This window comes from Taudactylus pleione, unplaced genomic scaffold (assembly GCF_031769625.1).
Source record: "Taudactylus pleione unplaced genomic scaffold, aTauple2 ptg001518l, whole genome shotgun sequence".
NCBI lineage: Eukaryota > Metazoa > Chordata > Amphibia > Anura > Myobatrachidae > Taudactylus > Taudactylus pleione.
In genome coordinates, this window is record NW_028285916.1 from 895,190 (window position 1) to 911,181 (window position 15,992).

Consider the following 15,992-nt stretch of genomic DNA (forward strand, 5'->3'; position numbering starts at 1 on the left):
GTGCAGGAGATCCGTCATCATCAGTATCAGTACCCCACGCTGGGTGCAGGGATCCGTCATCATCAGTATCAGCACCCCACGCTGGGTGCAGGAGATCCATCATCATCAGTATCATCACCCCACACTGGGTGCAGGAGATCCGTCATCATCAGTATCAGTACCCCACACTGGGTGCAGGGATCCATCATCATCAGTATCAGCACCCCACCCTGGGTACAGGGATCTGTCATCATCAGTAAGGGCACGCCACGCTGGGTGCAGGGAACCGTCATCATCAGTATCAGCACCCCACACTGGGTGCAGGAGATCCATCATCATCAGTATCAGCACCCCACGCTGGGTGCAGGAATCCGTCATCATCAGTATCAGCACTCCACGCTGGGTGCAGGGATCCATCATCATCAGTATCAGCACCCCACGCTGGGTGCAGGAGATCCATCATCATCAGTATCAGCACCCCACGCTGGGTGCAGGGATCCGTCATCATCAGTATCAGCACCCCACACTGGGTGCAGGAGATCCATCATCATCAGTATCAGCACCCCACGCTGGGTGCAGCGATCCGTCATCATCAGTATCAGCACCCCACGCTGGGTGCAGGGGATCTATCAATCATCATCAGTATCAGCCCCCCATGCTGGGTGCAGGGATCTGTCATCATCAGTATCAGCACCCCACGCTGGGTGCAGTGATCCGTCATCATCAGTATCAGCACCCCACGCTGGGTGCAGGGGATCCATCATCATCAGTATCAGCACCCCACGCTGGGTGCAGGAGATCCGTCATCATCAGTATCAGCACCCCACGCTGGGTGCAGGGATCCGTCATCATCAGTATCAGCACCCCACGCTGGGTGCAGGGATCTGTCATCATCAGTATCAGCACCCCACGCTGGGTGCAGGGATCTGTCATCATCAGTATCAGCACCCCACGCTGGGTGCAGGGATCCGTCATCATCAGTATCAGCACCCCACGCTGGGTGCAGGGATCCGCCATCATCAGTATCAGCACCCCACGCTGGGTGTAGGGATCCGTCATCATCAGTATCAGCACCCCACGCTGGGTGCAGGGATCCGTCATCATCAGTATCAGCACCCCACGCTGGGTGCAGGGATCCGTCATCATCAGTATCAGCACCCCACGCTGGGTGCAGGGATCCGTCATCATCAGTATCAGCACCCCACGCTGGGTGCAGGGATCCGTCATCATCACTATCAGCACCCCTCGCTGGGTGCAGGGATCCGTCATCATTAGTATCAGCAGCCCACGCTGGATGCAGGAGATCCGTTATCATCAGTATCAACACCCCACGCTGGGTGCAGGGGATCCGTCATCATCAGCATCAGCACCCCACGCTGGATGCAGGAGATCCGTTATCATCAGTATCAGCACCGCACGTTGGGTGCAGGGGATCCGTCATCATCAGTATCAGCACCCCACGCTGGGTGCTGGAGATCCATCATCATCAGTATCAGCACCCCACGCTGGGTGCACGAGATCCGTCATCATCAGTATCAGTACCCCACGCTAGTTGCAAGAGATCCGTCATCATTAGTATCGGCACATGCACCTGTGCCATGCTGGGTGTGAGAGCGCCGTCATAATCGATATTGGCACGTGCACCTGCCCCATGCTGGGTGCAGGAGATCCGTCTGACACAGGCTCCCCTTCCCCGTATGCAGAATTCAGAACCTCACGGAGCTTTCGCTACATGCACACAACACTCCCACAAGACACAGGTGGTTCCGTGTGATCACATTGCTGCCGCCAAGTTCCCGCCCCATAACGTTCATTTCACAGAATGACAGATCATGCCAAGATCTGTCCGACTCAGAATAGGACTGAGATACGCAAAGATGTGTAAATTGGCATCTACTCATGCGCTATACGCTAAGTCTTGCTTATACTTACCGGTGATCCTTCCAATGTGGCCGCCGAATAAATATCCTACGTGACCAGCCACGTGTGCTCCCAGCGAGGCCCCGATCAGGTGGAGAGATTCTGTGGTAGATCCTAGTTCCTACAAATATACCACAATGACACGATCAGAAGATGAATATATAGAGAAAGACGGGTGTGAGGGTGCGAAACGCGCAGTGAGCGATGGCGATTATCAGACAAAACATTTAACATGTGGGGTCCACGGTGTATAGAGAAAGAACATCAGGGATTTACCACATCTATGTAACATATACTATTTGTCTTGGAGGAGAACCCTTCATTAATAGGGCTGGGGGTCTGGTGGCGATGAGCATACAAAGGGGGTCAGACAGACAGTGTTGGGGAGCTGCAGGTTCTAGTTACCAGAAAGCGATTTATAAGTGCGACAATTTCCAGACCGAGCTTTGGTACATTCTCCACTGCTTGGTTATACAGTGCCGTAGAACCATAAACCCAGTCCACTGCCACCACATTCACCGGGCCAACACCGAGCAGAGATTCCACCATGTTGTCAACCCAGGATGGCTTTGTACCCAAAACCCTAGGAGAAGAGGACAATAAAACTGGGTCTATATAGAGAATGTTCTAATTTATGTCCCAGACTACGGGGTCTATTTACCAAGCAGTGTTAGGAGACAGAGTGAAAAGTGATAAGAAAGTGATAAAGTGCCAGCCAATCAGCTCCCAACTGCATCAAACAGGCTGTGTTTGAAAAATGACAGTTAGGAGCTAATTGGCTGGCACCTTATCACTTTTCACTCTTGCCCTGATTCAGAGCCGGACGCTCTGACAGAGCGCTCGCTCTGAATCAGGGCCGTCCCTCTTAGTTTTTAGAGCGGCCTCCTGGCCGCTCGTATAGCTGTGGGTGACCACCCACATCTATAACGAGCGGCCAAAAAGATGGTCGCGATGGTCAAGACCATCGCGGCCATCGGGCTTGCGACGAGCCCCTTGCGGTAGGGTCTCGTTCCCACAAGCCCTGGAGTGCTTTTGGCTCTATCAGAGCCAAAAGCACTCCCACTGACATCACTTGTGATGTCAGTGGGGCCGGCTCCAGACGATAGGCGTTCCCATGGGAACGCCTCCGTCTGGGCAGCAACGCCCCCGGCACGCCCACCATCTACAGCACGCCCCCTTTGGTGCGAGACCCATAGCGACGGCTTGGCATGTGCACGACAGAGCCGCCTCCGTCGTGCGCATGCGCACTTGGCCAACATCGACACACTTGCGAGCGCTCAGCGCTCGCGAGCGGGTCTGAATTAGGCCCTCTGTCTCCTAACACTGCTTAGTAACGAGACCCCTACATCCTGCTCATCTCAATCTGCACGTAACATAAAGTATATGAGACCACAGCGCCGTACAAGTCATATTAGTCTCTTCTTCTGACCTGAAGCCATGGATGATGATCTTAGTGTCCAGAGTTGCATTGAAGGTTGAATTCTCGATACTTTTGGACTTGATGAATTGACCGCAAGTCGGATTGCTGGGGGTAAAGAGCAGGAATTGTACCTGCAGGTCATTATTGTTGAAAAATCCTGATGTCTGGAAGCTGGCGCAGTTGGCGTGGGCTGTAGAATGTATCTCTGCCATTACTGTGGGAAGAGATAGAACCTGATCATGATCTGCATAGATAGTGTCATTCCCACCGAGGGACACTGGGGACTGCAGGGGCCTTGTAATGGTCACAGCAGAGCCCAGGGGGTGATATTGGGGAAAGTTAGGTCTCATATCTCAGGGGGCTACAGATGCAGTCAGTGTGGTGCAAACACAAAGACGAGAAGTGAGGTTCTGTAATGGCGGATGAGGGACAATCTTCTCCCTACATTGTGTGCAGACGTTACCCCATCATACACATTACACCATCCTGTGCCCCCCGTCACACACATTACACCAGCCTGTGCCCCCATCACACACATTACACCAGCCTGTGCCCCCATCACACACATTACACCAGCCTGTGCCCCCATCACACACATTACACCAGCCTGTGCCCCATCACACACATTACACCAGCCTGTGCCCCCATCACACACATTACACCAACCTGTGCCCCCATCACACACATTACACCAGCCTGTGCCCCCATCACACACATTACACCAGCCTGTGCCCTATAACACACATTACACCAGCCTGTGCCCCATCACACACATTACACCAACCTGTGCCCCCATCACACACATTACACCAGCCTGTGCCCCATCGCACACATTACACCAGCCTGTGCCCCATCACACACATTACACCAGCCTGTACCCACATCACACACATTACACCAGCCTGTGCCCCCATCACACACATTACACCAGCCTGTGCCCCATCACACACATTATACCAGCCTGTGCCCCATCGCACACATTACACCAGCCTGTGCCCCCATCACACACATTACACCATCCTGTGCCCCATCTCACACATTACACCAGCCAGTGCCCCCATCACACACATTACACCAGCCTGTGCCCCATCACACACATTATACCAGCCTGTGCCCCCATCACACACATTACACCAGCCTGTGCCCAAATCACACACATTACACCAGCCTGTGCCCCATCACACACATTACACCAGCCTATGCCCATCACACACATTACACCATCCTGTGCCCCCATCACACACATTACACCAGCCTGTGCCCCCATCACACACATTACACCAGCCTGTGCCCCCATCACACACACTACACTAGCCTGTGCCCCCATCACACACATTACACCAGCCTGTGCCCCCATCACACACATTACACCATTCTGTGCCCCCATCACACACATTACACCAGCCTGTGCCCCCATCACACACATTACACCAGCCTCTGCCCCACCACACACATTACACCAGCCTGTGCCCCATCGCACACATTACACCAGCCTGTGCCTTATTGCATAGATTACACCAGCCTGTGCCCCCATCACACACATTACACCAGCCTGTGCCCCCATCACACACATTACACCAGCCTGTGCCTCCATCACACACATTACACCAGCCTGTGCCCCCATCACACACATTACACCAGCCTGTGCCCCAACACACACATTACACAAGCCTGTGCCCCCATCACACACATTACACCAGCCTGTGCCTCCATCACACACATTACACCAGCCTGTGCCTCCATCACACACATTACACCAGCCTGTGCCCCCATCACACACATTACACCAGCCTGTGCCTCCATCACACACATTAGACCAGCCTGAGCCCCATCACACACATTACACCAGCCTGTGCCCCATCACACACATTACACCAGCCTGTGCCTCCATCACACACATTACACCAGCCTGTGCCCCATCACACACATTACACCAGCCTGTGCCCCATCACACACATTACACCAGCCTGTGCCCCCATCACACACATTACACCAGCCTGTGCCCCCATCACACACATTATACCAGCCTGTGCCCCATCGCATACATTACACCAGCCGGTGCCTCATCGCATAGATTACACCAGCCTGTGCCCCATCACACACATTACACCAGCCTGTGCCCCCATCACACACATTACACCAGCCTGTGCCCCCATAACACACATTACACCAGCCTGTGCCCCATCACACACATTACTCCAGCCTGTGCCCCCATCACACACATTACACCAGCCTGTGCCCCATCACACACATTACACCAGCCTGTGCCCCCATTAAACACATTACACCAGTCTGTGCCCCATCACACACATTACACCAGCCTGTGCCCCCATCACACACATTACACCAGCCTGTGCCCCATCGCACACATTACACCAGCCTGTGCCCCCATCACACACATTACACCAGCCTGTACCCACATCACACACATTACACCAGCCTGTGCCCCCATCACACACATTACACCAGCCTGTGCCCCATCACACACATTATACCAGCCTGTGCCCCATCGCACACATTACACCAGCCTGTGCCCCCATCACACACATTATACCAGCCTGTGCCCCCATTGCATACATTATATAAGCCTGTGCCCCATCACACACATTACACCAGCCTGTGCCCCCATTGCATACATTATTTAAGCCTGTGCCCCATCACACACATTACACCAGCCTGTGCCCCCATTGCGTACATTATATAAGCCTGTGCCTCATCACACACATTACACCAGCCTGTGCCCCCATTGCATACATTATATAAGCCTGTGCCCCTATCGCACACATTACACCAGCCTGTACCCCCATTGCATACATTATATAAGCCTGTGCCCCATCACACAAATTATACCAGCCTGTGCCCCCATTGCATACATTATATAAGCCTGTGCCCCATCACACACATTACACCAGCCTGTGCCCCCATTGCATACATTATATGCCTGTGCCCCATCACACACATTATACCAGCCTGTGCCCCCATTGCATACATTATATAAGCTTGTGCCCCATCACACACATTACACCAGCCTGTGCCCCATCACACACATTACACCAGCCTGTGCCCCCATTGCATACATTACATAAGCCTTTGCCCCATCACACACATTACACCAGCCTGTGCCCTATAACACACATTACACCAGCCTGTGCCCCATCACACACATTACACCAACCTGTGCCCCCATCACACACATTACACCAGCCTGTGCCCCATCGCACACATTACACCAGCCTGTGCCCCCATCACACACATTACACCAGCCTGTACCCACATCACACACATTACACCAGCCTGTGCCCCCATCACACACATTACACCAGCCTGTGCCCCCATCACACACATTACACCAGCCTGTGCCTTATTGCATAGATTACACCAGCCTGTGCCCCCATCACACACATTACACCAGCCTGTGCCCCCATCACACACATTACACCAGCCTGTGCCTCCATCACACACATTACACTAGCCTGTGCCCCCATCACACACATTACACCAGCCTGTGCCCCCATCACACACATTACACCATTCTGTGCCCCCATCACACACATTACACCAGCCTGTGCCCCCATCACACACATTACACCAGCCTCTGCCCCACCACACACATTACACCAGCCTGTGCCCCATCGCACACATTACACCAGCCTGTGCCTTATTGCATAGATTACACCAGCCTGTGCCCCATCACACACATTACACCAGCCTGTGCCCCCATCACACACATTACACCAGCCTGTGCCTCCATCACACACATTACACCAGCCTGTGCCCCCATCACACACATTACACCAGCCTGTGCCCCAACACACACATTACACAAGCCTGTGCCCCCATCACACACATTACACACAAGCCTGTGCCCCCATCACACACATTACACCAGCTGGTGTAATGTGTGTGCCTCCATCACACACATTACACCAGCCTGTGCCTCCATCACACACATTACACCAGTCGGTGCCTCATCGCACACATTACACCAGCCTGTGCCCCCATCACACACATTACACCAGCCTGTGCCCCATCACACACATTACACCAGCCTGTGCCCCCATCGCACACATTATACCATCCTGTGCCCCCATCGCACACATTACACCAGCCTGTGCCCCATCACACACATTACACCAGCCTGTGCCCCATCACACACATTACACAAGCCTGTGCCCCCATCACACACATTACACACAAGCCTGTGCCCCCATCACACACATTACACCAGCTGGTGTAATGTGTGTGCCTCCATCACACACATTACACCAGCCTGTGCCTCCATCACACACATTACACCAGTCGGTGCCTCATCGCACACATTACACCAGCCTGTGCCCCCATCACACACATTACACCAGCCTGTGCCCCATCACACACATTACACCAGCCTGTGCCCCCATCGCACACATTATACCATCCTGTGCCCCCATCGCACACATTACACCAGCCTGTGCCCCATCACACACATTACACCAGCCTGTGCCCCATCACACACATTACACCAGCCTGTGCCCCCATCGCACACATTACACCAGCCTGTGCCCCATCACACACATTACACCAGCCTGTGCCCCATCACACACATTACACCAGTCTGTGCCCCATCACACACATTACACCAGCCTGTGCCCCCATCACACACATTACACCAGCCTGTTCCCCCATCACACACATTACACCAGCCTCTGCCCCATCACACACATTACACCAGCCTGTGCCCCATCACACACATTACACCAGCCTGTGCCCCATCACACACATTACACCAGCCTGTGCCCCATCACACACATTACACAAGCCTGTGCCCCCATCGCACACATTACACCAGCCTGTGCCCCATCGCACACATTACACCAGCCTGTGCCCCATCGCACACATTACACCAGCCTGTGCCCCATCGCACACATTACACCAGCCTGTGCCCCCATCACACACATTACACCAGCCTGTGCCCCCATCACACACATTACACCAGCCAGTGCCCCCATCACACACATTACACCAGCCTGTGCCTCCATCACACACATTACACCAGCCTGTGCCCCATCACACACATTACACCAGCCTGTGCCCCATCACACACATTACACAAGCCTGTGCCCCCATCACACACATTACACCAGCCTGTGCCTCCATCACACACATTACACCAGCCTGTGCCTCCATCACACACATTACACCAGCCTGTGCCCCCATCACACACATTACACCAGCCTGTGCCTCCATCACACACATTAGACCAGCCTGTGCCCCATCACACACATTACACCAGCCTGTGCCCCATCACACACATTACACCAGCCTGTGCCTCCATCACACACATTACACCAGCCTGTGCTCCATCACACACATTACACCAGCCTGTGCCCCATCACACACATTACACCAGCCTGTGCCCCCATCACACACATTACACCAGCCTGTGCCCCCATCACACACATTATACCAGCCTGTGCCCCATTGCATACATTACATAAGCCTGTGCCCCATCACACACATTACACCAGCCTGTGCCCCCATTGCATACATTATATAAGCCTGTGCCCCATCACACACATTACACCAGCCTGTGCCCCCATTGCATACATTATATGCCTGTGCCCCATCACACACATTACACCAGCCTGTGCCCCCATTGCATACATTATATAAGCCTGTGCCCCATCACACACATTATACCAGCCTGTGCCCCCATTGCATACATTATATAAGCCTGTGCCCCATCACACACATTACACCAGCCTGTGCCCCATCACACACATTACACCAGCCTGTGCCCCCATTGCATACATTACATAAGCCTGTGCCCCATCACACACATTACACCAGCCTGTGCCCCCATTGCATACATTATTTAAGCCTGTGCCCCATCACACACATAATACCAGCCTGTGCCCCCATTGCATACATTATATAAGCCTGTGCCCAATCACACACATTACAACAGCCTGTGCCCCCATTGCATACATTATTTAAGCCTGTGCCCCATCAAACACACATTACACCAGCCTGTGCCCCCATTGCGTACATTATATAAGCCTGTGCCTCATCACACACATTACACCAGCCTGTGCCCCCATTGCATACATTATATAAGCCTGTGCCCCTATCGCACACATTACACCAGCCTGTGCCCCCATTGCATACATTATATAAGCCTGTGCCCCCATCACACAAATTATACCAGCCTGTGCCCCCATTGCATACATTATATAAGCCTGTGCCCCATCACACACATTACACCAGCCTGTGCCCCCATTGCATACATTATATGCCTGTGCCCCATCACACACATTATACCAGCCTGTGCCCCCATTGCATACATTATATAAGCTTGTGCCCCATCACACACATTACACCAGCCTGTGCCCCATCACACACATTACACCAGCCTGTGCCCCCATTGCATACATTACATAAGCCTTTGCCCCATCACACACATTACACCAGCCTGTGCCCCCATTGCATACATTATTTAAGCCTGTGCCCCATCACACACATAATACCAGCCTGTGCCCCCATTGCATACATTATATAAGCCTGTGCCCCATCACACACATTACACCAGCCTGTGCCCCCATTGCATACATTATTTATGCCTGTGCCCCATCACACACATTACACCAGCCTGTGCCCCCATTGCATACATTATATAAGCCTGTGCCTCATCACACACATTACACCAGCCTGTGCCACCATTGCATACATTATATAAGCCTGTGCCCCTATCGCACACATTACACCAGCCTGTGCCCCCATTGCATACATTATATAAGCCTGTGCCCCCATCACACACATTATACCAGCCTGTGCCCCCATTGCATACATTATATAAGCCTGTGCCCCATCACACACATTACACCAGCCTGTGCCCCCATTGCATACATTATATAAGCCTGTGCCCCTATCGCACACATTACACCAGCCTGTGCCCCCATTGCATACATTATATGCCTGTGCCCCATCACACACATTATACCAGCCTGTGCCCCCATTGCATACATTATATAAGCTTGTGCCCCATCACACACATTACACCAGCCTGTGCCCCATCACACATATTACACCAGCCTGTGCCCCTATCGCCCACATTACACCAGCCTGTGCCCCCATTGCATACATTATATAAGCTTGTGCCCCATCACACACATTACACCAGCCTGTGCCCCCATTGCATACATTATATGCCTGTGCCCCATCACGCACATTACACCAGCCTGTGCCCCTATCGCCCACATTACACCAGCCTGTGCCCCCATTGCATACATTATATAAGCTTGTGCCCCATCACACACATTACGCCAGCCTGTGCCCCTATCACACACATTATACCAGCCTGTGCCCCTATCGCACACATTACACCAGCCTGTGCCCCCATTGCATACATTATATAAGCCTGTGCCCCATCACACACATTACACCAGCCTGTGCCCCCATTGCATATATTATATAAGCCTGTGCCCTCACTGCATACATTATATAAGCCTGTGCCCCATCACACACATTACACCAACCTGTGCCCCTATCGCACACATTACACCAGCCTGTGCCCCCATTGCATACATTATATAAGCCTGTGCCCCATCACACACATTATACCAGCCTGTGCCCCCATTGCATACATTACACCAGCCTGTGCCCCCATTGCATACATTATATAAGCCTGTGCCCCTATCACACACATTACACCAGCCTGTGTCCCCATTGCCTACATTACACCAGCCTTTGCCCCCATTACATACATTATATACTGTAAGCCTGTGCCCCATCACACACATTATACCAGCCTGTGCCCCCATTGCATACATTATATACTGTAAGCCTGTGCCCCATCACACACATTATACCAGCCTGTGCCCCCATTGCATACATTATATACTGTAAGCCTGTACCCCCATCACACACATTATACCAGCCTGTGCCCCCATTGCATACATTATATACTGTAAGCCTGTGCCCCATCACACACATTACACCAGCCTGTGCCCCCATTGCATACATTATATAAGCCTGTGCCCCATTGCATACATTACACCAGCCTGTGTCCCATCACACACATTACACCAGCCTGTGCCCCCATTGCATACATTATATAAGCCTGTGCCCCATCACACACATTACACCAGCCTGTGCCCCATCACACACATTACACCAGCCTGTGCCCCCATTGCATACATTATATAAGCCTGTGCCCCATCACACACATTACACCAGCCTGTGCCCCAATTGCACAATTCATACCAGGCGTTACCCCCATTGCAAATATTATACCAACCTGTGCCCCCAGTGCACACATCTCACACTTTATATACCAGCTTGTACCCCACCACAGCTCTGCTAAGTGTAACAGGCTTCCCAACCCCCCCCCCAGCGGGACACTGCGGCCTGCGGGTGGATCGGTGAGACAGTGCTTGATAATCAGGATGGTAGGGAGGTATGTATAAAATACACTCACAATATTAATAATCATCTTATTTATATAACACACTCTCTCCGATAGGACTCAAGACTCTTAGCAGGTGGAAATAACATGATTACATTTTCAAAACAGTATAGAAATGTAGAACATAATATAAACATAAAGAACATTTTTGGTCATCAGTTGCAGGATTACTTATCCTACCCACGGGGTATCCAGGTGAGGCAGCCATTTTAGGTGCAGTGCATAGTATCACACTGGGCAAATAGGCAATGCCTGGAATCGATGGCAAATAATGGGAGAGAGAAAAGTACTAAGCGAGATCCTTGTGAGTTCATCAGACCTGAGCATCATTCCACACAGAGCACCAGGCGAGGCAGCCATGTTGGGCGCACTACATTGATTACAGTGTGCGAATAAGCAATACATGGAGATAAGACGTGCAAGAATAAGATGACCAGTGCAGCTATGAGGATATTCCCTGCATCACCTCATCCTGTCCTGGAGAGTACCAGGCAGAACAGCCATCTAGGCCGCTCTACAAAGGTCACAATGGGCCGGATGAGCAACTCATGGAAGTGTAATGTAGTGTCAGAGCAATGATTAAAGCACATGTGCACGTAACAGACATAATGAAGAAAACTGGGATTAAATGGAATATCTAATAAAATGATGTATGAATGTCCTGCTCTCATGGGAACGGTCCAGGCAATGTGAGAATGTGGGGAGCCCCCTAGTATTCAGTAGAAATGTCCCTGCATTCTCCCCCCATTGTTCAGAGGGAAGTCCTGGTGTTCTCCCCCTTCAGGTCCTCGCACACTTGGAGGCCCAGAGTGTTCTCAGCTGGAGACGAAGGCCCAGAGCTTGGGGAGATCTGGTCCCGGTTTTCTCAGCAGGAGAGGAAGGCCCGGAGCTTAGGGAGATCTGGTCCTGGTGTCCTCAGCGGGAGAGGAAGGCCCGGAGCTTAGCGAGAACTGGTCCCGATGTGTTCTCAGCGGGAGAGGAAGGCCCGGAGCTTAGTGAGATCTGGTCCTGGTGTTCTCAGCTGGATTGGAAGGCCCGGAGCTTAGGGAGATCTGGTCCCAGTGTTCTCAGCTGGAGACGAAGGCCGGAGGTTAGGAAGGTCTGGACCTGGTGTTCTCAGCTGGAGAGGAAGGCCCAGAGCTTAGGGAGATCTGGTCCTAGTGTTCTCAACTGGAGATTAAGTCCAGAGCTTAGGTAGATCTGGTCCTGGTGTTCTCAGCTGGAGAGGAAGGCCGTTGCTTAGGGAGATCTGGACCCAGTGTTTTCAGCTAGAGAGGAAGGCCCAGAGCTTAGGGGGATCTGGTTCTGGTGTTCTCAGCTGGAGAGGAAGGCCCAGAGCTTAGGGAGATCTGGTCCCAGTGTTCTCAGCTGGAGAGGAAGGCCCGGAGCTTAGGGAGATCTGGTCCCGATGTGCTCTCAGCTGGAGAGGAAGGCCGGAGCTTTGGAAGTTCTGGACCCGGTGTTCTCAGCAGGAGAGGAAGGCCCAGAGCTTAGGGAGATCTGGTCCCAGTGTTCTCAGCTGGAGAGGAAGGCCCAGAGCTTAGGGAGATCTGGTTCTGGTGTTCTCAGCTGGAGAGGAAGGCCCGGAGCTTAGGGAGATCTGGTCCCGGTGTTCTCAGCTGGAGAGGAAGGACCAGAGCTTAGGGAGATCTGGTCCCGGTGTTTTTAGCTGGAGAGGAAGGCCCAGAGCTTCGGGAGATCTGGTCCTAGTGTTCTCAGCTGGAGAGGAAGTCCAGAGCTTAGGTAGATCTGGTCCTGGTGTTCTCAGCTGGAGAGGAAGGCCGTTGCTTAGGGAGATCTGGACCCAGTGTTTTCAGCTAGAGAGGAAGGCCCAGAGCTTAGGGGGATCTGGCCCTGGTGTTCTCAGCTGGAGAGGAAGGCCGGAGCTTAGGGAGATCTGGTCCTGGGGTTCACAGCTGGAGAGGAAGGCCTGGAGCTTAGTGAGACCTGGTCCCGATGTTTTCTCAGCTGGAGAAGAAGGCCCGGAGCTTAGGGAGATCTGGTCCCGGTGTTCTCAGCTGGAGCGGAAGGCCCAGAGCTTAGGGAGTTATGGTCCCGGTGTTCTCAGCTGGAGAGGAAGGCCTGGAGCTTAGGGAGAGCTGGTCCCAATGTGTATCTCAGCTGGAGAGGAAGGCCGGAGCTTAGGGAGATCTGGACCCGGTGTTCTCAGCTGGAGTGGAAGGCCCAGAGCTTAGGGAGATCTGGTCCTGGTGTTCTCAGCTGGAGAGGAAGGCCCGGAGCTTAGGGAGATCTGGACCCAGTGTTCTCAGCTGGAGAAGAAAGCACAGAGCTTAGCGAGATGTGGTCCTGGTGTTCTCAGCTGGAGAGGATGGCCCGAAGCTTAGGGAGATCTGGACCCGGGGTTCTCAGCTGGAGACAAAGGCCCAGAGCTTAGGGAGATCTGGTCCTGGTGTTCTCAGATGGAGAGGAAAGCCCAGAGCTTAGGAAGATCTGGTCCTGGTGTTCTCATCTGTAGAGGAAGGCCGGAGCTTAGGGAGATCTGGTCCTGGGGTTCACAGCTGGAGAGGGAGGCCCGGAGCTTAGTGAGATCTGGTCCCGATGTGTTCTCAGCTGGAGAAGAAGGCCCAGAGCTTAGGGAGATCTGGTCCCAGTGTTCTCAGCTGGAGCGGAAGGCCCGGAGCTTAGGGAGATATGGTCCCGGTGTTCTCAGCTGGAGAGGAAGGCCCGGAGCTTAGGGAGATCTGGTACCGATGTGTGTCTCAGCTGGAGAGGAAGGCCGCAGCTTAGGGAGATCTGGACCCGGTGTTCTCAGCTGGAGTGGAAGGCCCAGAGCTTAGGGAGATCTGGTCCTGGTGTTCTCAGCTGGAGAGGAAGGCCCGGAGCTTAGGGAGATCTGGACCCGGTGTTCTCAGCTGGAGAAGAAAGCACAGAGCTTAGGGAGATCTGTTCCCGGTGTTCTCAGCTGGAGAGGAAGGCCTGGAGCTTAGGGAGATCTGGACCCGGGGTTCTCAGCTGGAGACAAAGGCCCGGAGCTTAGGGAGATCTGGTCCTGGTGTTCTCAGATGGAGAGGAAAGCCCAGAGCTTTGGAAGATCTGGTCCTGGTGTTCTCATTTGTAGAGGAAGGCCGGAGCTTAGGGAGATCTGGTCCTGGGGTTCACAGCTGGAGAGGAAGGCCCGGAGCTTAGTGAGATCTGGTCCCGATGTGTTCTCAGCTGGAGAAGAAGGCCCGGAGCTTAGGGAGATCTGGTCCCGGTGTTCTCAGCTGGAGCGGAAGGCCCGAAGCTTAGGGAGATATGGTCCTGGTGTTCTCAGCTGGAGAGGAAGGCCCGGAGCTTAGGGAGATCTGGTCCCGATGTGTATCTCAGCTGGAGAGGAAGACCAGAGCTTAGGGAGATCTGGTCCTGGTGTTCTCAGCTGGAGAGGAAGGCCCGAAGCTTAGGGAGATCTGGTCCAGGTGTTCTCAGCTGGAGAGGAAGGCCCGGAGTTTAGGGAGATCTGGTCCCGGTGTTCTCAGATGGAGAGGAAGGTCTGGAGCTTAGGGAGATCTGGTCCTGGTGTTCTCAGCTGGAGAGGAAGGCCCAGAGCTTAGCAAGATCTGGTCCCGGTGTTCTCAGCTGGAGAGGAAGGCCCGGAGCTTAGTGAGATCTGGTCCTGGTGTTCTCAGCTGGAGAGGAAGGCCCGGAGCTTAGGGAGATCTGGTCCTGGTGTTCTCAGCCAGAGGGAATGGGACTGGAGCTGGTGTAGGCTTGATCCTGGTGCTGAAGGCCGTGATGGGGACCACACCAGCAGATAGAAGTGAGGAAAGGCTACTGGGCAGTGCTTCGGCAGACAGGCTAGGCAGGTGGAGGCTGGGAGCTGATGGGAAGCATCTCCGGCAAGTGATGAGGTGAGCCGCGGTCAACAAATTGATGCTGCGGCTGCAGCCAGAAGAGCAGGCAGCACGTTCTCAGCATCACGTCTGTCCCATACTTGCCAACTCTCCCTGATTGTCAGCAAGACTCCCTGAAATAGTAGCAATCTCCCTGTTTCCCTGAAGAGTCTATCAATCTCCCTGATTACACCTTACCCCCATTATGAAGCTGTCATATAAAATAAAAACCCAGAGATATATACATTCAAATTGGGTATAAGGCACACTGATCCCTATGGCTCTATGTTTTTTCTGATAAGTATGACCGCTTTTCATCACCAAGTCGATCTTACTAATTGCTTTGGGGCTCATTTACATTTGGATGAAAGTCAGATTTATGACACGCCTCTCAGATGTA

General features: G+C 53.0%; 1 protein-coding gene across 2 annotated transcripts in view; it reads right to left on the reverse strand.

The window, feature by feature from the left end:
- The window catches only part of PLA1A (phospholipase A1 member A), a 90,423-nt gene that overhangs the window by 36,692 nt on the left and 37,739 nt on the right, over positions 1–15,992 (reverse strand). For both annotated transcript variants that reach the window (XM_088463941.1, XM_088463940.1), the window contains exons 2-4: positions 3,329–3,533; positions 2,305–2,482; positions 1,912–2,020 (exon numbers count right to left, since the gene is read on the reverse strand). In XM_088463941.1, coding sequence (XP_088320067.1) covers positions 1,912–2,020; positions 2,305–2,482; positions 3,329–3,533 — 492 coding nt within the window. The remainder of the gene's footprint in view (positions 1–1,911; positions 2,021–2,304; positions 2,483–3,328; positions 3,534–15,992) is intronic.